This window comes from Colias eurytheme, chromosome 18 (assembly GCF_061535395.1).
Source record: "Colias eurytheme isolate Ceu_HAF_F1 chromosome 18, ilColEury1 Martin Lab GWU primary, whole genome shotgun sequence".
Taxonomy (NCBI): domain Eukaryota; kingdom Metazoa; phylum Arthropoda; class Insecta; order Lepidoptera; family Pieridae; genus Colias; species Colias eurytheme.
Window position 1 is genome coordinate 10,456,786 of NC_142997.1, and position 23,421 is coordinate 10,480,206.

General features: G+C 37.0%; 1 protein-coding gene across 1 annotated transcript; it reads left to right on the plus strand.

Moving 5' to 3' along the window:
• Nucleotides 1-145: 145 nt before the first annotated feature.
• Nucleotides 146-21,214, plus strand: Pkc98E (Protein kinase C). The gene is made up of 20 exons (XM_090112565.1): nucleotides 146-366; nucleotides 536-668; nucleotides 746-860; nucleotides 2,286-2,346; nucleotides 3,419-3,593; nucleotides 3,867-3,898; nucleotides 4,078-4,148; nucleotides 4,868-5,021; nucleotides 6,846-6,982; nucleotides 7,352-7,430; nucleotides 7,861-7,932; nucleotides 8,368-8,436; nucleotides 9,021-9,136; nucleotides 9,656-9,888; nucleotides 10,134-10,282; nucleotides 10,960-11,012; nucleotides 17,586-17,772; nucleotides 18,547-18,683; nucleotides 19,315-19,413; nucleotides 19,983-21,214. Exons 1-20 carry the CDS (start codon nucleotides 270-272, stop codon nucleotides 20,049-20,051), a joined length of 2,238 nt encoding a protein of 745 aa, XP_089968691.1. The 5' UTR covers nucleotides 146-269; the 3' UTR covers nucleotides 20,052-21,214.
• Nucleotides 21,215-23,421: the final 2,207 nt, after the last annotated feature.

Here is a 23,421-nt window from a genome sequence, read left to right on the forward strand (position 1 = left end):
TATAAAACGCAAATTAATATGTAATTTAATTTAAATATCTGCGGTGAAAATCCAAAAACAATTTTGTAATTTTTATTTGGAATCAAATCGGGAACCATTACAACCATAGAGAAAATAAACCCATCCATCCATGGCCGATCTTATTGCTGTCAAGTCTCTATTTCTGTTAAAATAATGAAGCACCTTCAATGATTCTTATTGGGTTTTTAATGTGGAAGTGAAGTGTGGCGGTGCGGTCTCGGTGATAGGGCTCGTTGGTCTCCGCCACCATGTTCAGCGGAACGGTGCGCGTAAAGGTGTGTGAGGCTACGGGCCTTCGACCGACCGATTTTCAGAAACGGCACAATATGACCTTCGGGAAGCCTGGTGAGTTCACCGTGCACTGTAAACATTCCTCACAGTCACCATCATCGATATTTTGCGACCCTTTACACAAAAAGTTATCACGTATTAAAGTTTGCGCACAAAAGAATCTTATTACCTATGTTTACTGTAATGGGTGTTGGTGTTTTGTAAATACGCGATATCTTTGCAGACGATCAGCCAATAGACCCGTATGTGTCGATCGACGCCGATGAACACCATTTAGACCGCTCCAGCACGAAACCAAAAACATTTGACCCTGTATGGAATGAAACATTTATTCACGAAGTTCAGAACGCAACTAAGTATGTATAATAAGTTAGTATACTTGGAGACAACTTAATTTTGGTCTGATTGATAAAAATGCGTCTATTTTTTTTAGTTTGGGTATCACTGTTTTCCATGATGCTGCAATACCTCCAGATGACTTTGTGGCAAACTGCACAATTCCCTTTGAAGATCTCATGCATCGAGAAAAAGATGCCACAGATTTTTGGGTGAGTTCAATACTTCTTCCTTTTACACCTAGAGAACAACTGACATAAATCTTAGATCAATCTAATCAATAAACTGTCAATCATATTATAAGACGTCATGTACAAAAGAGGTCATTATCTTTTGTTTATGTTGATAAATGTTATCGTTTATTTCTATTTTAAAAGTTTCAGTTTTTACCAATTCACTCATGAATGTTTGTGTGTTCAAATTAAACCTCGATTAAAATATTCCAGTAAGTACATTTATCTTGTGAATTTTTGTAATTTCATAATAAGGTTTAATTATTTTAATTTATAAAATATTTATATTGCACTTATGACCTACCACAACATTTCATAATACTTTACTCGAGCCTATCTAACAACACATCCATGTTGTACTTCACTTATTGCCTTCACCTAATAAAATTGTTATGAATATTAAAACTAAGTGAAAATGTTAATGACACAAATAATTCCCGTGGAATGTTTGCCATTGAAATGTATCTAAAATAAGAATAAATAAAAGCGCTAAGAGTCATAATGTGTCACAGATGTTGCATCCTGTTTTCATCGACTGAATCAGTGTGAGATAAACATTGTCTTTTCCTTATATCTCTAAATGATGTTATTTTTAACATTGGTGCCAGTTATTGGGAAATAATGAATTGCACTAAAAATAGTTTGATGTGTATTTCTAATTTTGAATGGCTGATGCAATCGTTTATTTGTTTTTCAAGAGTTATGGGATTTGTTGTTTTTTGATGGCTATTATAGTTAATGTGCTAGTTTATGTTGATTGAATAATTTATTGTCATGTAAAGATATATTTAGTAATAAACAATATTGATGGTATTTTCTGTTTTTGAAATTGTTTATTGATGAATAGCTGAGTTTTAATACATCAGGGTTTTATATATTTTTATTCTAAAAATAAGGAAATATTTATCTAGTTAAGTACCAATACAGATCAACATAAAATCCTTTGTGCTCATCTATGAATTGTCAATTTATTGCGGTGACCTATATAAAATTAGGTTACAACACATTGGAGCAGAATACCAATGAAAAATAATTGCAAATGCAGGTATAATAATTTCCTTTTGGAATAATTACTTTATCCTTGATTTGTTATATACTTTACAAACAAAATAGATCTGAAAATATTGAAAAACCTTTGAAAAATCATTTAAGACTCTGAACTTTTTTTTATACCAGCTGTGCTCCGCGGTTTTACCTGCAGTGCTTGGCTCCTGTTGGTTTTAGTGAGATGTTTATAGCCTTCCTCGATGTATGGGCTATCTAACACTGAAATAATTTTTCAACTCGGACCAGTAGTTCCCGAGATTAGTGTGTTTGAACAAACAAACAAACTCTTCAGCTTTATAATATTAGTATAGATGTATTTCAGATTATGAGACTACAATAGAGCTTTTTTTGTTATAGGTGGACCTAGAACCTCAGGGAAAAATTCATCTCAAAATAGATCTGAAATGGAATTCTCAAGGTAAGTTGTATTAATTATAATAACATAAATAATGTAATATATGAATAATGTAATATATAGTAATTCATTGTTTTTAGAATATATTAAATATTTTGAATATATTCTAAAAACAATGAATTACATTGTAATTGATCTTATTAAGTTGTCTTGAACATTCAATTTAAATAGAAGAAGGCTGTATCATTAAATAAAATATTGTAATGTTTTGCATTGTTTCAAATCACTGAAGGTAATCTTTGGATTTGGTCTTGTTTATTCAATATTTTTTTTAAAAGTACCACTGAATGTTGCTCTTATGAAGAAGAATTTAACTTTTTATTGAAATCATTTATTGGAGGATTGCATGTACATGTCAATAAGCTATGTTATAGGAGTATATGACGGATATAAATAATTATGTGCAATACAATAATAAAAGTTTTCATGTAACATGTTATAGCCACTAACTAGCCAGTCATATAGTTCAATAGCGGTTTAATTAAGAGTCTTGGCTATAATTATCGTCGCTGTTTCATTCAATTTTATAATTAATGAAGTGCCTAGCCTCTTAAATAAACGGCTGATTAATCTAGTACATATAATTGACTAGCTGCGGTCCGCGGTTCCAGCCGCGTGGTTCTGCACATGTTGGTCTCACCGTGATGATATATAAACTATAGCCTTCCTCGATATATGGGCTAACTAACACCGAAATAATTTTTCAAATCGCACCAGTACACAAGAACTTGTGATTAGTGTGTTCAAACAAACTCTTCAGCTTGATAATATTAGTATAGATTTTAATACAATATAATTTACTAGATTTCCTCCCGCGGCTTCCCCCGCGTTTTCAAAGAAAAACCCGCTTCCCGCTTTCCCGCTTTCCGTTCCCGTGGGATTTCTGGGATAAAACCTATCCTATGTGTTAATCCAAGTTACCCTCTATATGTGTGCTAAATTTCATTGTAATCGGTTCAGTAGTATTTGCGTGAAAGAGGAACAAACATCCATACATCCATACTTACAAACTTTCGCCAAGTTATAATAGTAGTAGGATAGTTTACAAGTGGAACTAATGTGAATGTGTGCGCAGTGGGCGTGGTGAGCGGCAGTGCGTCGGGCCCGCGGCGCGAGTTCAAGGAGGGCGCGGGGTTTGCGCGGCGCCGCGGGGCGCTGCGCCGCCGCGTGCACCAGGTCAACGGGCACAAGTTCATGGCCACCTTCCTGCGGCAGCCCACCTTCTGCTCGCACTGCCGGGAGTTCATCTGGTCAGTGCGACACTTATAAACACTTGAATATATTCTGTGTATGTGTAGGTTCTAGAAGCAAATAAAAAAATATTATGAGTATAAAACACCTAAAAGTGTTATTTAAATGACTTAAATCATATGCACAGCTGTTGTTATCGCACTGGAAATGGTAAAGAGGGCATATGTATATAATCATGTTACTAGACAAATGTCAATAGAGCTTCTAAACTTGTTCTGCTACTCTTTTTAAGGAAGTAAGAATTACTGTTATAGCATTTTTTTACTTTACAGGGGCCTCGGAAAACAAGGATATCAATGTCAAGGTGAGATCCTATAAGTTTTTTCAATAAATTTTTTTTTCAATAGAAAAATTGTTGAAATTCTTCGTAAAGTTTTGATTAAGGAACATTTTGATATATTTTTTCTAAAGTTTCCATATATAATATTCTGTATATACCCACAAAAAATATTTATTGTTACAATAAATTATATAATATTTCAGTTTGCACTTGCGTGGTGCACAAGCGTTGCCACTCGTCCGTCGTTACCAAGTGTCCGGGCATGCGTGAGGAGGTAAGAATTTTTATATTTTATGTTTATTGGGAGATTAACGTATAAAAGAAGTATTCAGATTTGTTCGCAGATCAATTTCAATTATTTTTTATCTATACGAAATAAGGTTACATAAATTTTCTTTCTTTTTTTTATAATGGTCTGACACATCTTGTAATTTTCAAATATCACATAGTGGTTAGACAATTTATTCACAATCTCTTTGATTTAACATCACACCCCCTTTTTTTATTTTTTACAAGTGTTTCGATATGAAATACACTATCTTGCAATGTTCAAACATGATAATATGGTATTTGGGCATATTTTTCATGATCTCTTGATCACACCACCTGTTTTTGTAGGTGTTGACATCTGTTTTTACATATGTTTTGACATGAAATACACCTTACAAACCATCTTAGGTCCCCTTAATACAGGTTATACCTAGTAAAGGGGCCTGAACCCCAATCTAACGTGACAAATTAATGTATGAATTCAAATAAAGATTTTATTTATTATTTACTAGCAAACCGGGCGAACTCCGTTTCGCCACCAGAGACACCTTTTCTTTGCTATAAACCTCACGGAGCCCGAGACCTTTCCAACGAATGCAAAACCGTTGAAATCGGTTCGTGCGTTCTGGAGTTATAGCGTCAGGAAGGAAAAGCCGATTTATTTTTATATAAGTAGATTATTATCTTAACTTATTATTTAATTAACTCACTTGTAACTTGCAGCAGCAGCAGAGCGTATCGTGCGCGTCCGGCGGGCAGCGCTTCAGCGTGAACGTGCCGCACCGGTTCGTGGTGCACTCGTACAAGCGCTTCACGTTCTGCGACCACTGCGGCTCGCTGCTCTACGGGCTCATCAAGCAGGGCCTGCAGTGCGAGGGTGAGACTCGTTGTATACATGGACAGATAAACACAATGACAGAACAAAAACATAACATTTTACAAGCGTAGAGTCAACGGGTACCTTCTAGGGAAGCGCGTACCATCTTAGACCACATCTCAGCTTAACAGCAGACGAGATTGTGGTCAACCGCCTCCCTATTCTCAATAACAAAAAAAAAGACGTGTGGCACTCGGGGACTGCCGCGCAGTGGCGTGCATTCCATAAAGACATAAAGACACTGCCTACCCTACCATTTACCAAACTCTGATCAATATTTAAAATGCATAAATGAAATTCACAGCGTCATTAAATTTTATTAATTGCGCAATGTAGTTATGAAATAAAAATATATTTCAAATATATTTTAGATCCATCTATCGGTATTTTGGTAGCATTATTATCTAATTTCTATAACACCGGCTCGGCTCAAGTCACTATTCATGCGCTGCACTAGCGCCGCCACAGGACCCAGTACGTCACGGGACGGCAAAGACACAAACTATCCGTGTCTAAGTTTTTATATGTGAGCTCTGCGTGTCTACGCATATTTTATATGTGTGCGTGTCTATAAACACGGCACACTGATGTAATAAAACCACGCACACAAACACACAAGGTAGGCAGTGTCTTTTTACGAAGATATACGAATTAGGTACGAACCGAATTCGGAACTACATCGAAAGTCGAAACTGAAGTTGAATATGCGACCAATTTAAGAAGTGTGATAATGTATACAATTTTGTAGCGGTAAAGACCATCTGCAAATAGTATCATTATTCGTTTGTTTTGTTTTGGAAATAACAAACGTTTACTTTGAGGTTAAATTTGTTTTTTGAGAAAATTAATAATGTTTACTACGACAATTTGCAAGTGAAGTGTTTTGAGAGTAACTAAATAGATTATGTATATCATCAGTGTATTTTGTAAGATAATAAGGCATATCTAATTTAACGAAAAATTCTTATTTTTGTTTTATGAATAAACTTTTATCAAACAGAGAGTGATAGGAAAAAGGCCGATCCATAAATGGATCTATACCGGAATTTGTAATACACAAAGGTAAAGTTAATCATTAATTACATAATATAGAATAGGTACTAGTTAGGATATCATACCTACTTTGACAATTATTTTATAGATAATAATATGACCTATGTTCGTGATATGTTTTCCATTATTTTGCGGAAATACTATGTATCTCCAATCAAATATCAGTACTGCATTATGAAATACTTATTAGTTTTTATGACTTATTATCATTGCAATATTTCTGCCTACCCTGTCCAAAAACTCTGTGCACGCCCCTGCTGCCGCGGTAAAGCTATTGCATGCTATGCCTTCAAGCCACACCTCCGCGCCCGTTGGAGTGGGGAGCGTGAGGTTTTTCGTTACGCAATTTCTGGATTCGGTCCCCGCGCTCAAGGCCCGCGATAGAAGCTATGCAATAGCTTAAAAATAATGCGCAAGAATATTTGCACATCCAATCAATGGGTTGAATGTATTAGCAACTTATTATTGTAACCAAAACATCCGTAATTTGTTACTAGTTACGTTCTTGCAAATGAATATAATTTGAATTTTATGAATACTATCACACGGAATGGGTAACAGTTAGTTGATTAAGTCACTTCAATTTTCGAAAGTTAAGTTAATTGTAGCATGGAGTTACCCAGTAAAGGTGTTGTACAATGTACAGTGCTGTCATCTCACAGAACAAAGACATTGCATTTAACATCGTAACTAGCCAACCACTGTATTAATATGATATTGTGATAATTTAACACACCAACTACTGAACATGATATTGTGGCAATATTGCAGTGTGCTCGATGAACGTGCACAAGCGGTGCCAGAAGAACGTGGCCAACAACTGCGGCATCAACACCAAACAGATGGCCGAGATCCTCAGCGAGATGGGCATCACGCCCGACAAGAACCCGCGCCCACGGGCTTCCAAGGTAATGCACCACATACCTCACTAACTGTACATATGTTACACTATAAAATATATATAAATACTTTTAGTTAACTATATTTTGACTACAAACTACAAACACGACACTTCAATGACACGACACTTCAAACACGACACTTCAAACACGACACTTCGATTGAATATATCCAGCATTGAGTTATCCCAAAGACGTATTGCTTAAGAATTTAATACATCAGTGTCTGGATTTTTTATTAAAAACAAGTGTACGGTGTTTGTCTGGGAAGCAGCAGTTGAATAATTTCCATACATTTGATTATAGATATTATGTATTGTTGTTAAAGTTTTTTTTTAAATAAACAGTATATTACACTATGATATGAAATTGTTGCAGTACTTGAACACTCCGATGCTGGAGGGTCCGCCGGACTTCCTGCCCGAAGACGGGAAGGACGAGCGGCAAGATGACAAAGGTAACGCTTTTGTTGTTGACTGTACATTTCTTGTCTCTGTTATAGAGCGAGATGGCATGATTGTATCTAGAATTTTAATTGGTTGATAATTAGTATAGTATAGTTTTGCGGACTGTACATAATTGTACACCACTTGTCTCTTTCGATTGTACACGATTAGAGCGGGATAGCATGACTGTATCTAGAGTTTTCATTTTATTACTATTATAGTATGGTAGATTTTTTTTTGCAGACTGTTCATAATTTTTTTGTGAATAAGACTTGAGTAGTTTTTAAATGTATTGTAGTAATATATTTTCATCTTTAAGTGTTTCTTGATGTTTGCTTTTGTGATTTGAAAAAATATGTTTAAAAGATAATTTTTTATTTCTTTTTTTTTTGCAATTTGTACATGTTATGTATTGTGTGTTTATTGTTCAATGTAATATAGAGCTGGAGGAGGGCCAGAAACTGTGGGGGTCTCAGTGGGAGGAACTGCGCGACATATTCAGTAGTTACCAAGGTTCACACAAACGTACATACATACAGATGCTTCGGTGGCGGGATGTTGCTGTGTTTTTGTTGATTTTTCTATATTTTTTCCATTTTTTTTTGTGTTTTATTTTGGCAGCAATAACTTTAAATTGATTGAAGAAAATTGGATTTCTAAGCACTTTTCGCAAGAATATGCATCTCACTTGAGTTTTGTGATTGAGTGCAGTCTTAATAACAATAATTGCTTATGCTGGAAACAAGAAATTTTAATTGGCAAAACCAAACCATTGTAATCATATTTAAGAGTATAAATAAAATAAAAAAAATGTCATTGCAACCACTTTTCAAATTGTCAAAAAATAAATTACTTCATAAATGTATTTTAATAGAAATACATACCAATGGAAAATTATTGCTTTTTACATTGTTTTTGTTGCATTTTCCGTTATGTTTTTGCGTATAGGTGCGCCGCCGGAGCCCGCGTGGTCCTCCGCGTGGGACGACCTTGAGGACGTGTTCGGGTTCAAACAAGGTGTTTGTCTGTTTGTTTGTCTGCTTGTTCACTATTGCGGTGTACACGGTGTTTGGTCGCTTGGTAGTTTGGGAGACTTTGGTGTGATAATTGTTATGCAAAAGGTTGTGTAATTTCAAAATTTCGGATGAAATTCTTCATGATGTTATTTATTCAATATTTTTTGGGATTTTGATAAAATACTTGCTGTTAAGTGTCACAACGTATCAGTTATGGAAATGGTATCGTTTAAAAAAAAAAATGTTGTGTGGTTTTATGAAACCACGGTAAAAGTGAAACTGTTCGAACGGTTCCGAACACTGCTTTGTGTAGCGCATGTTGCGTGACGGTCGGCTGCCGAGTAGGTATACCTACCGCGATACACGCGACATGCGCTACACAGACCAAAAAGTTTGAGACGATGTAATAAAAGTTTCACTTTAAAAATGATTTTATGGGATATAAGTCGCTTAAAAAGCACTGGTTGAAACAAAAAAATGCACCTAATATTTTAGGCACTAACAATATCTTAACAGCCAATGGTCTAATACAACTTTATTTTATTTAAAACTTGGAATGTATATTTTATATTATAAATGGTACAGGGTCGGAGAGCACGGGTGGGCACAAGGTGTCGCTGGACGACTTCCATTTCATCAAGGTGCTCGGCAAGGGCTCCTTCGGGAAGGTCATGCTCGCTGAGAAGAAGGGCACTGATGAGGTGAGATTATTTTGCCATTTGTTAAAGAACTTGCTGGCTGTCTTCGCAATATTGACTTGTGAAATTCAAATAATGTATACTTTAGAATTATAAAAATTGAGATGATAGTATTTCAGCTTATTGTATGTTTTTTACAGACGCACAGATTTTAACTACGTACAGGCTTATTTCATTATTTAGAGTTTAGACCGCAAAGTGTTAATCGTTTGTAGGGAGCGGTATGAGCCATAACACCAATTTCACCACGTAGTTCATTCACTACTTCCACGGCGCATTGTGAGCCCATTTTTGACGTGACAACGTCTTATAATTCGATAGCCGGCTGCACGCACGAAAAAACATGACTCATACGGCGTTACCTCGCTCTGAGGCGTTCCATGTAGGCTTGAAGTGCAAGCGAGAGCGCGGAACGAGCGACAAGGAAGCACAATAGGCCGTTGTCACGTTCAACTATCGTCAGTAAACCGACTTTACAGACAATCAATTTCTTTTCGTAACTAATATACGTGTTCGCTGCAGGTGTACGCGGTGAAGGTGCTGAAGAAGGACGCGATCATCCAGGACGACGACGTGGAGTGCACACTGACGGAGCGGCGCGTGCTGGCCCTGGCGGCTCGGCACCCGTTCCTCACCGCACTGCACTGCGCCTTCCACACGCCCGAGCGCCTGTTCTTCGTCATGGAGTACGTCGACGGAGGGGATCTCATGTTCCAGATACAGCGCGCGCGCAAGTTCGACGAGCCGCGCGCCAGGTGTGTAGTGGCACGTTACACTTGTGGCATGTTAAACTTAAAATGACACGTTACACTTGTGGCACGTTACAAAAATGACACGTTATACTTGTGGCACGTTACACTTGTAGCACGTTATACTTGTGACACGTTACAAAAACGACATGTTACAAAAATAACAAGTTACAAAAATGACACGTTACAATTGTGGCACGTTACCAAAAGACACGTTACACTTATGGCCACTAACCAGTTTCCGCCGGCAGGTTCTACGCGGCGGAAGTGACGCTGGCGCTGCAGTTCCTGCACGCGAACGGAGTCATCTACCGCGACCTCAAGCTGGACAACATCCTGCTCGACAGCGAAGGGCACTGCAAGCTCGCCGACTTCGGCATGTGCAAGGAGGGCATCATCGGTGCGTCATGCTACAATCATTCATTTATAATAATTTACGCTTTGTGTTTTTATCACACGATGGAATTGCAATTTTAGTGGATATTTTTTAAATGAAGCACACCTCCTGTACGCGTTTGAACGTCTACATAAATTTTCATGTTAAATTTTTTTATCAATCCTCTGCCAAATTTCAACTCGATCGATCCTGTACTTTGGGCCGTGTATTTGATAGATCAATCAGTCAGTCAAATTTATTCCCTAACGCCAAAATGTTTTAAAACATCATGTTGTTGGTTTTTTTTTTATATTTAAAGCAAGGTTTTACCTAAAATATAACATTATACGTTATTTGGACAGTTTTTCACTGAACACTTTGTCATTGCTGTTTGCAAAACACAACGTAGCGAAAACGTTTGAGCGTGATTGGTAGTTTATATTGTACGGCTATTGGCAGATCTTTTTTGTATTCGAAATGAGTTTAAAAAAAAATCGACAATTTATATTTGCTCTAGTTTTCGTTTTCATCTCTAAGGAAGCTTTTTCTCTCTTTTCTTAGCAAAATCAACTGTTATTACTAGAAATTAAAGACGCTAACGTTTCAAACACGATTTATTTTTGTAACGTCTTCGTACTTTTATAATTTTTTTAATGTTTTTCACTCGATCATTATTACTAAGTAAAATCTATTATTTTCAGACGGTGTAACCACTACCACTTTCTGCGGAACACCGGATTATATTGCTCCTGAGGTAAGCTTTTACAAACAGTATCTTATTTGTCACATTATTAAAATTCTGGATCATGAATGTCTTTTTGTTTCTTAGTAATAAGGTATTATAGTTAATGCTTTATAAGGTATTATTTTTTCATATTGAGATTATGTACTATTTTACTATATTGAACAAATGTACCAAGTAAGTGGGTTTGTTTCAAACAAAAATACATAAATTAATTGTCCATCTTATGTTAATTTAACAATATTACTTCCCCTAGCACTGTTTATAAGCTATTGTTGTATAACAGATTGTGCAAGAGCTCGAATACGCTCCATTATCTGACTTAATTAACTATTATCATGCCCCATAGATCCAGCAAAAGCTCGAAATACAGGGTGTAATCGTTAAGTGTGCACAGGCGATTTTTCCGTAAGTATTACAGATAACAAAAAACTTTAAACTGATATCGAAAGTACTTAACCTAATGAGTAAAATGGCCGTAATAAATTTTTAAAAATAAATCGAGAAATATCAAAAAAATTATCTTTAAACCCTCCCATACATTAAGTATGAAATTATATGAATATCCCATATGTAACATTTAATATGAAAGATTTTAGCTTTCTTTTTCTTTTTTGGTTTTCTGCTTTAATTACTTCGCAAATTTGAAGTGGCATTTTCCACGCTTTTTCCGGACATTTTCACGCATTTGCCGGATATTTTCCGGACATTTTCACGCATTTTCCGGATATTTTCCAGGCATTTTCCACGGTTTTCCGGAAATTTCCACACATTTTCCGGATATTTTCCAGACATTTCAGAGGATTTCCCAGGCATTTTGCGGTTATTTTCCGGGAATTTCAAAGGCATTTTCAGGGGATTTTCCGAGCATTTCACGGGGATTTTCCGGATGTTTTCCAGACATTTTCCGGACATTTCCCTGGCATTTTCCGGGGATTTTCCAGGCATTTTCCACGCTTCTCCCGGACATTTTCACGCATTTTCCGGATATTTTCCGGACATTTTCACGCATTTTCTGGACATTTTCACGCATTTTCCGGACATTTTCACGCATTTTCCAGGGATCTTCCAGGCATTTTCCACGGTTTTTCCGGAATTTTCCACGCATTTTTCGGATATTTTCCAGACATTTTCCAGGTATTTTCCGGATATTTTCCGGACATTTCCACGCATTTTCCGGATATTTTCAGGACATTTTCAAGCATTTTCCGGATATTTTCCAGGGATTTTCCACGGTTTTTCCGGAATTTTCCTCGCATTTTCCGGATATTTTCCAGACATTTTCCAGGTATTTTCCGGACATTTTCACGCATTTTCCGGACATTTTCCGGATATTTTCCGGACATTTTCACGCATTTTCCGGATATTTTCCAGGGATTTTCCAGGCATTTTCCACGGTTTTTCCGGAATTTTCCACGCATTTTCCGGATATTTTCCAGACATTTTCCAGGCATTTTCCGGTTATTTTCCGGACATTTCCACGCATTTTCCGGATATTTTCCGGACATTTTCACGCATTTTCCGGATATTTTCCAGGGATTTTCCACGGTTTTTCCGGAATTTTCCTCGCATTTTCCGGATATTTTCCAGACATTTTCCAGGCATTTTCCACGGTTTTTCCGGAATTTCCCACGCATTTTCCGGATATTTTCCGGATCTTTTCACGCATTTTCCGGATATTTTCCGGACATTTTCCGGACATTTTCCGGATATTTTCCAGGGATTTTCCAGGCATTTTCAACGGTTTTTCCGGAATTTTCCACGCCTTTTCCGGATATTGTCCAGACATTTCCCAGGCATTTTCCGGTTATTTTCCTGGAATACCCACGCATTTTCCGGATATTTTCCAGACATTTCCCAGGCATTTTCCGGTTATTTCCCGGGGATTTTCCAGACATTTTCCAGACATTTACAGGCTATGTCAGGGAAATGTCCGGAAAATGCCTGGTAAATATCTGGAAAATACCCGGAAAATGCGTGAAAATGCCTGGAAAATCCCCGGAAAATGCCTGGGAATTGACGGGAAATATCCGGAAAATTCCCGGGAAATATCCGGAAAATGCGTGAAAATGTCCGGAAAAACGTGGAAAATGTCACTTCAAATTTGCGAAGTAATTAAAGCAGAAAACCAAAAAAAGAAAAAGAAAGCTAAAATCTTTCATATTAATGGCGCAGTTTCATTAATCGTTAACTCGTTCGGTATACAGCATACGGGGAGTCCCCGCAGGCGAGATAACAACCAATGAAAACAAGTTCCCCGCATGCTTAATACCGACCGTGATATCGACCAATGAAATTCATCGGTCAATATACAGCTTGGAAAATGGAGGTTCTCCCTACACCCCGCATGCGGGCCCTATCGACTAATGAAAACGGTTCCCTGAATGCTGGCCCTGTGGCACGCGTTCCAGAAATTTCTCGCACCCCGCATGCGGGCCCTATCGACTAATGAAACTGCGCCATAAATGTTACATATGGGATATTCATATTTCATACTTAATGTATGGGAGGGTTTAAAGATAAATTTTTTGATATTTCTCGATTTAATTTTAAAAATTTATTCCGGCCATTTTACTCATTAGGTTAAGTACTTTCGATATCAGTTTAAAGTTTTTGAATGAATGAATGAATGAATGAATACGTTTATTGCCACAACAAGCTTGATACATACATTTAAATCTACTTAACCTAAAGAACACAATAAAATAATAATAAAAAAACAATGAGAAAAGAAGAAAAAAAAAAAATAGTTTGTGACAAAAGGTCCAGACTCAGCTATGCTGATTGACTCGAAAGAGTGCAACAGCGCTGATTTTCAGTCTGGCCTTCAGGATTGAGGTTCGCCGCCAAAAAATCTGCCTACGTATTTCTTACAAAACTGCTTTGGAACCGGAGTACAATAACACCCAAAACAACACAAAACAAACAAAAAAGAAACAACACTAATATCTAAGGTCACGTATGCATATTCAACGCTAAAACTTAAAAGGAGGTTTAGTATCCTATCTATTAACATTAACTTGCTTTTGAAATAAAAAGATCTTCAATTTTTTTTTAAAAGTAATATATGCCATATCTAACCTTAACGGAGGAGGGAGATCATTCCAAATCTTAGTGGCTGAATACTTAAACCCCCCTCTAAAACCTTTTGTCTTGTGTTTAGGAATAATCAATTTATTATCAGCTTTACTGCGTGTATTTAGTGCATGGGAATCCTTTGCCCACGATAGTTTTTCATACAAGTACACAGGCTTACCAGTTTTAATAACCTTGAATACAAGGCCCGCTAGGTGAAGCTCTCGTCTTCCCTTCATTTTTAAAATGCATTTTTTATTGAGGTACGGTGTTATATGCTCGCGTTTCGGTATGCCAAAGCAGAAGCGGGCACAAGCGTTCTGAACGCGCTGAATGGCTCGCTCGGTTTTACCGTAGAGCCGCGGCCCGTACACCGTATCGCAATAGTTGAAGGCAGACAGTACCAGTGCCTCAGTGAGCGTTACCCTGATGTTCTCGGTTAGGTGCTCACGAAATTGATAAAAAGCTTTAAGTTTATAAAAGGCGTTCCTTACCAGTAGGTTTATGTGTTCCTCATATCGAAGTTCCTCATCCAACAAAACACCTAGATTTCGAGCTGAATCCACCCGCGCTATTTGTATGTTGCCTAGTCCAATTTTTAAATTCTGTTTTTTTATTTTTTGGCATTGGGTTTTAGTGCCCAGTATCATGAATTTCGTTTTACTTAGATTAAGCAATAGTGCATTTCTTTTAGCCCATAAATTAACTATTTCCAGATCGTTATTCACTTGCAGTTCTAAACATTTCGGATCTATTGTATTAATTGGATAATAAATTTGCGTATCATCGGCGTATAAATGAACCTTACCGTGTTTTACTTTTTTAACTAGATCTGCCGTGTATATTGAAAATAGAAGAGGACTTAAAATAGAACCTTGAGGACATCCACGGGACAGTGTTCTATCTGTTGATCTCTCAGTGCAGTTACCATTTTGTACAACTACGTACTGTTTTCTGTACATTAAGTATGACCTGAACCATTTACACGCCTTACTACTGACTCCGTAAAATTTTAGCTTAGCCACCATCATTTCCACATCAATACAATCAAAAGCCCTTGTAAAGTCTAAAAGAACCAAGAGACTACCATTGCCTTCGTCACTATTGGATATTATATCATCTGTGACTTGTGCCAAAGCTGTTGCAGTTCCGTGTCCTTTTCTGAAACCTGACTGAACAAGAGGTAAGACATTTTCCTTCTCAATAAACTTTGTAAGCTGCTTATACACTATACGTTCTATTATTTTTGATATAACAGGCAAAATACTAATTGCCCGTAAGTCCTTGAAATCATTGACATTGTCTTTTTTAGGAAGCGGTGTAATTTTTGCAACTTTCCAGCAGTCCGGGAAGATACCTTCAGAAATAGACATGTTAATCATTGAAGTGATAATAGGCAATGTAACTGATAGGGTCATTCGTATCATTTCAATTGTCAGCGTATCATGACCGGCAGCGTTCGTGGATATCCCGTTTATTATTTTGCGAACTTCATCAATTTCACAGGTCTGTATGTTAAATTCACGGTGGCTACAACATCCGCTATTATTAAAATAATTAATCAAGTTCCTGTCCGCCGAACTATAGCCTTCTATTCTGATGAATGAATCTTGAATTTTATTTGCATCATTCAAATGTTGTGGTATGTTATATGTACTAGCTGTATTACCAGCTATCGATATTTTTCTTAAATATTTCCACATAATAGAAGGTTTATCAATGTTATTGTTAATATAATGTGTGAAAAATGCAGTCTTCTCACGCTTGATAGCACTTGTTACGAAATTTTTTAGATCTTTATAATATCGATAACAAGGGTCATTTTTCTTACGCTGTGCTTTTTCTAGCGCTTTGTTTCTAAGGTCCATCATTGTTTTAATTGTTCCCGTAATCCAGGGACGTGGAGTGTTATTAATTTGGAATTTCCTTAACGGTGCGTATTTATCGAAGAGCGATTTTAGCAAATGGTTGAAATTATTCGCCATTTCATTGATATTAGTTTCTAGCTGTACTTTATTCCACGGTAAGGCTTTTAAATCTTGGTCAAAAACGTCTGGGTCTATATTTTTTATTAAACGCGTGTACCTATATTGTGAACATTTGCTCGCTTTCTTTATTTGACATTCACATACAACTAGACCGTGATCACTTAAGGAAGGGTTATGTACAACTTTGATGTTTTCGCAGATTTCTGGTGAATCTGTGATAAAGAGATCTAAAAGGGTCTGTGATGATTTATGTATACGTGTCGGTTCCTTCACTAGTTGGAGTTTTTGTTATCTGTAATACTTACGGAAAAATCGCCTGTGCACACTTAACGATTACACCCTGTATAGCCTACGTATCTTTTCGACTTCTATATGAGCTAATTTCGTGTCTCGTGTCACAGAATATTATAAATGCGAAAGTTTGTGAGGATGTGTGTGTGTTTGTTACTCTTCCACGCAAATACTACTGAACCGATTGAAATGAAATTTAGCATACTACATCAGTCAGAATCGACATTCGAAATCGAAAATTTAACAATAATTCAAAAAGTTTTCAAACTTCGGTCAAGTGAATGGTTCATTGGGACGACAATAAATCTCATTTTGCAACCTTGTCCGCAGTCCGGAACATTGTTAAAATTGCAATTAAATTATTTTTTTGCTATATGGTCGTGAAAAAAATTCCAAAGGTTCTGCAAAGTTGGGAAAGTTTTCGATATAATATTTCATATCACGTATTAAATTTGCAACCAATCTAAGTGTACGGAACATTGTTAAAATTGCAATTAAATTATTTTTTGCTGTATGGTCGTGAAAAAAATTCCAAAAGTGCTGCAAACTTGACACAGATATGGGAAATATATACCGAACGGTTGTATAAATTTGCAACCTTTTTCGTTGACCGGAACATGTTTATTTATATGTAATTATTTTTAATTCGTGGTCATTTTTTCGAGTAAGGTGGTCTCGGAATAATTACAAAAATTTTGGAACTTGGTTGGAAACTTCGAAAACATCTATTCTGATGCATTTACAAATTTGCAACCTCATTCAGTTTAATAAAAAAAAAACATTAATATTCAATATTAAAAGATGTTCCGTACACTGAGATTGGTTGCACATTTAATACGTGATATGAAATATTATATCGAAAACTTTCCCAACTTTGCAGAACTTTTGGAATTTTTTTCACGACCATACAGCAAAAAATAATTTAATTGCAATTTTAACAATGTTCCGGACTGCGGACAAGGTTGCAAAATGAGATTTATTGTCGTCCCAATGTACCGTTCGCTTGACCGATGTTTGAAAACTTTTGGAATTATTGTGAATTGATTGTCTTGACTGACTGGAGTATACAATGTATATGTCATATAGAGGGTAACTTGGATTAACACAGAGGATAGGTTTTATCCCGGAAATCCCACGGGAACGGGAACTATCCGGGTTTTTCTTTGAAAACGCGGGTGAAGCCGCGGGCGGAGAGCTAGTTAAGCAAATATATAAATAATTTGGTGTGCAGATCCTGCAGGAGCTGGAGTACGGTCCGTCGGTGGACTGGTGGGCGCTGGGCGTGCTGCTGTACGAGATGCTGGCCGGCCAGCCGCCCTTCGAGGCCGACAACGAGGACGAGCTGTTCGAGAGCATCCTGCACGACGACGTGCTCTACCCCGTCTGGCTCTCCAAGGACGCCGTCGCCATACTCAAGGGTCTGTCTCCACGCTGTATCTCAAACCGTGATAGCTAGAAAGCTGTTCACGAATGATGTATTTACGTTACTGGCTATAACGACAAATACTAAAAAATTAAAAATATGATATATAATATATAATATAATATATATTCACAAGTAATCTTTGCATTCGATTCTAGATATCAGATTTCGATTTTTAAAGTAACGTTTTTAGTATTTAAAAAGAAAAGGTTATCTGACACATCATTGTAGCGGTGTCAGTTCTCAGAATATAAATCTAAATCAGAAATTGTTAATAATGTTTAGAAGGGTTTATTAGTAAAATCGAACATTAAAATTACTCGTATCGGTCATAATTATTATAAATACGTAATTGTAATTGAAAAAAGTTAAGCAAATGTACAGTTCTAACAAAACGAAATGACATATTATTCTATGCCGTCGTTACTAAGTTACGTTGTTGAATTTTGTCGAACTGTCAAATGTCGCCTATTAAAATGGCTCTACTGTAAGACCGGAGCGGAGTCACGCGGATGAAACCGTGGAGCGGCGCTAGTTTTGACGTGACAACGTCTTATAATTCGATAGAGCCGGCTGCACGCACGAAAAAACATGATTTATGCGGCGTCACCTCGCTCTGAGGCGTTCCATGTAAGGCTCGAAGTGCAAACGAGAGCGCGGAACGAGCGATAAAGAAGCACAATCGGACGTTGTCACGTTGAACTATCGTCAGTAAACCGATTTTACAGACAACCAATTTTTTGATATATTTAATAATGTGTGTGGTCAGGTTTCATGACGAAGAACCCCGCGCGCCGGCTGGGCGTGGTGGGCGGCGAGGCGGGCATCCGCGCGCACGCGTTCTTCCGCGACATCGACTGGGACGCGCTCGCGCGCCGCACTGTGCGCCCGCCCTTCCGGCCCAAGGTTACTGTATTTAACGATCGAGTCGAGATTTACTTAAATTCCTACCTGTATACTACGCGGCACGTAAGTTTAGCGCTCACCTTGAAATGGAGGGGATCTATTTGAACGAAATAAAGGTGAACTTGCCGTAAAACATTGAAGGTCACCGCTAGACTTACGTGCCGCGTCTTATACGCGGATTAAGGTTCTTCAAGCGTAGAGTGAACGGGTACCTACTAGGGAAGCGTGTACCGTCTTAGGCCACATCTTAGCTTTCCATCAGGCGAGATTGTGGTCAAGCGCTTCCTTATTTAAAATAAAGAAAAGACAGAGGAATAAAATTTATCTGGAGAATTTTTTAAAGAATAGAAAAAAATCCATCACGAGGTCGGATTCGAACCCGCGCCTTTCGCCTTATCGGGGTGACGCTTAATTTGTCGACCATTCGTGAGCCCTAGACCAATATTTTTCTATTTAAAAATAAAATCTAATTTATTCAATGCTATAACACTAAATATCAAAAATCTATCCTATTGTTATTCTTATATAAGAGGAATTTCTATCACATTGCTTCCATTTTTTTATCACTTTAATCAACTAACAATTGTTGGACAATAAGGACCAATACAAATAATCTGGATTGTGATTGCAGAAGAGCAAGCGTGAAGCGGCGAACTTCGACGCGGAGTTCACGAAGGAGGAGCCGTGCCTCACGCCCGTGCCGCCCGACGTGCTGAGGGCCATCAACCAGGTAATGAAATGAAATGATTTATTTTGCAAGAAATGTGGAAGATTTAAAGATATTACATAATTCATTGTTCAGCACAAATCGCCAATTGATTGGGATGCAAAAATTAAAAAATTACTACACCACACTACACACTCAACACTCAAACATTTATTCAATTACACTTTTAGAAGCTCTTTTGAATCGTCACATAGTTCTTCCGTTTGCCACCGACACTACACTTAAACTATTTCAAGTGGTGAAGAGACATTTCGTAGCTAATTATCCCATTACACATCCAATAGCAAGTCATATACATTACGTAAATATCCTATAGCCAACATGTGGCTGTCTCTTCTTATAGCCATCACATAATTTACTATTTCATAATCATTAATCATTCCAAGTCCAACCCATAGCCATCACATACAAATTACATTTGGAAAATTAATGACATAATATAATCTGAACCAATGCGCATTAAATATTATCTTTCAAAATAGCAAAATACCTTAGAAATTGATTGCATGATCACAGCATAATTTTTTCTTCAATACAAATACGATTTCTTCAATCAAACGTTACTTTTCCAGGAGGAATTCCGCGGCTTCTCGTTCGTGAACCCGGACTTCAACCCGCAGCCGCACGAGCGCCCGCAGTGAGCGCGCACACACACACACACACACACACACCACATCACACTATACACTACACTACACTACACACTACGCGCCCATCGTACTGTCGAGTAATACGCACGCGCAAATATGTACCGCGCACGCGCAGTGGGTAAGCACGCGTGGGTTACGACGATACGTCTATACGCATATAAAATAAAAAATAATAAAGTGTATTCGAGTCTTGGAATTAACAATAGGCTAATGTTTGCTGCTTGTAAATATAAGTTGTTATAAAAAATAGTCAGAAAACTTCCATAGATAACAGACTTTTCGCTTATAAGTAACTCAATCAACCAATCACGAAAGAAGCTAGAAATCCAACTAATAAAGTTGTCGATTCGAACACATGACAAAAATCGACCAATAGCAGTGCAGTATTTATCACGTCCTGACTTGTGATTGGACTAAAATCTTGCGTATCGTCGTAACTCACTAACTAAACACTACAAAAAATCTACATTTGTGTTAAAAATCACAATTATGTATCGAAATATTACATCACAATGTTTAAGGGAATAAGTATAATATTATATTGGATAAGTTGAGATTTTTATATTTATTATTACCGAAGCGGTAACCGTTTTACGATTTATTTTATATTTTTGTTACATGTTTTTTGACATGATCGTTGGAATTATGATAATGTTTTGCGGTGTGGTGTAATCTGTCGATAAACAAAGATTCGAGTAAACACTGATCTTATTAACTTGTGGTGTGTTCAAGATATATTATTTCCCACTAGAAGAGTTAATGCTTAACATTTATCTGTCAAAGCATGGAAACTACACTGTATAAGTATCTAGTTTGATAAAACAGTCATATAATATAAACATAGTGTAACGCACTAAAGAATTTGGATGGTTCACGTGACGTCACGTGCGAAAGTTGTCGAAGGTTCTAGTCAGGTGTTTATTGTAGTATTATTTCTGTTGGTTTCGTACGTTTCGTCTAAATGTACGTCTGTCTGTCGTAGCGTAGGTTAGTGTAGCGCTCGGGCGGTCGGCACGCTCGCTTCTTCCGTGTTTTTTTTCGACTTTTTCTTAGTAACAAGTATATAAGTTGACACTTGCGGCCGCTAGATGGCGTTGTTTATTCCGAAATAAACTGAATAGATGCCATATTGTTATAAACAAGGAATAGTGTTGTTTATTGATGTTGAAAAAATAATCGAATAAAAAATTGGAAAGTGTAAAATTAGAAAGAGCGCCATCTAGCGGCGGTAAAGTGTCGCACAAAGATCGCGATACCTCACAAACGAGTTGCCAAATCAGTTCGCTTGATATGTTTCTTATGACGTTTCTGTCCGCGGATACCAGCCAATATTATATTTTGCTCGTTGATCTGTTTTTAGATATAATTTATGAAGTATTTATAAGTGTTAAGTATGAGATGTATAATGTTAGGTTATTCCCCCGCGCCGGTGTATTCGATGTTGATTCGTGATAATGTTCCCTCAACTGTAGTCGGGGAGGCGACCGCCTTCCAGCTTGGAGTATCTTATATTTATGTACACTGCGAATTTTATCGATATACTGTACGGTCAGTAAGTGTGAAAATACTTTCGCGACCCGCCGCGTCGAGCGAGAGATTCTTAATAATTGCGATTAAAAATTAAATTAAATAAAAAAATCGAAAAAAAAAATCTTAAGATCCTAGTTTGTTGAGAAATATATTTTCCCTGAAGATAAACATATATATAAAGAGGTTAGAGCAATTATTATTGATTGTTGTAAATATTGAATAATATTTTAACGCATGACCTAAGGACATCTTGTTGGATGCGCTCTCGAATGCATAAGGTCTCTCTTCATTGAGCGTTTTAGAACAAATATCACTATTTTGGGGTCACTTTTTGGTTTAAAACAGATAAATAAATATATTGTTTCAACTGTTAACAGAATTTAAGAAAAATATTTTGAATTTAAATTGTTTTTATTAAGGATGGACCTTATAGGGTAGTAGTATCGACGTGATGGGGCAAGATGCAATCGGATAACCCCATTTGTGTTGGTGTGTGTGTTTGTATGTGCGTGCGTGTGTGTCTGTGTGTGTGTGCACTTGCTGCGCCGTGGAGAGACAATTATAATTTGGGAGACAATTTCGTGATTGTCTCTTGGACTATAGTTGGACTTTGGTTTTTATTTACGTTTACGAATTGTTTATGGTGCGCTCTGATCAAACGGGAACGGGGAAATGTTTTAAGAATACGTCGAGTATATTTTGCTAATGGTGTGATAAAAATAGCGTATTTGAGACGAATAATATAAATTTCAGTTTGAGTTTGAGTTTGAGTTTGAGCTTGGTTACACTAAAATTCACAAATAACTAAAATGTACCGTTTCCGTTTGATTCGCGTGACCGAATGATCCAGCTTCTAGTCTCATAGTTGTGTTATATTATAGCTATATGCATTTCACAATACTCAGTGGGGTCCTGTCCGCCTTATACAGTATTTTGTTGGCTATTTCACACCAATATCACAGTACAGATACAACCAGTAGGGAAACTTCATACAACGCGTTCGAAATGACTTGCGCGTAAGCGTATTTACGGGAATCGTAAGGGTATTATCACAATTGACAGATATAAGACACTTACGATTCCTGTAAACACGCTTACTTGTGTGCGTGAGCCATTTCGAACGCGTTGTTTGAAGTTTTCCTACTGGTTGTATCTGTATACTGTGCCAATATCCTAAAAAAAACTAATATTGTCGTGAAATACCAAACGGTTACATGAACAATTTAAACCGTAGGTACTGTGAGTACTAAATAATATAATCTCTATTGTGTTAAACACCTGTTATGAAACTGCGATCTGTTGTTGTGTTGAACATTTACATCGGAAGTATTATTTATTATAGTTTAAGTGGATACCAAAGGTTTAGTTGTAAGCGAGCGGCGAGGTAGCACGGCTAAGGCTTATGTAGTCGTTAGGGTAATGTATTTACTTATGTGCGGACACTACTTGCGTGGAAGGAAGATCACTTGGTCATGCTAGGGGATATTTCCAGAAAGTTCTATGACACTTTTGTCAAAAAAAACTAATTGTTTTTATCATCTACATCACAGATCAGTTGAAAGCGTGTAACAATTGTTTTTATTCATCTTCATGCTGCATGAAAGGTTCACTGAAAGTTAAAACAAGAACGACTTTGCGTCAGTAAGATTGGAGATCACATTTCAAAAGGCAATGAGAATTTGGTAGAAATATTTTCTCTAAAATAATATTACTATCAATATTTTGGGCTTTTCTTTCTTTGCCTCAAATGCCACTTTATTTAATTCGAGTCAATGATATGGGTATGATCGTCTCTCACTACGCAAGTAGTGGCCGCGTTCCACGCATTGTT

Coding starts and splice junctions, on each gene's coding strand:
- Pkc98E (XM_090112565.1), top strand. CDS start 270: ATGTTCAGCGGAACGGTGCGCGTAAAGGTGTGTGAGGCTACGGGCCTT. Junction 4,149..4,867: donor GTCCGGGCATGCGTGAGGAG/GTAAGAATTTTT, acceptor TGTAACTTGCAG/CAGCAGCAGAGCGTATCGTG. Junction 7,431..7,860: donor CGAGCGGCAAGATGACAAAG/GTAACGCTTTTG, acceptor AATGTAATATAG/AGCTGGAGGAGGGCCAGAAA.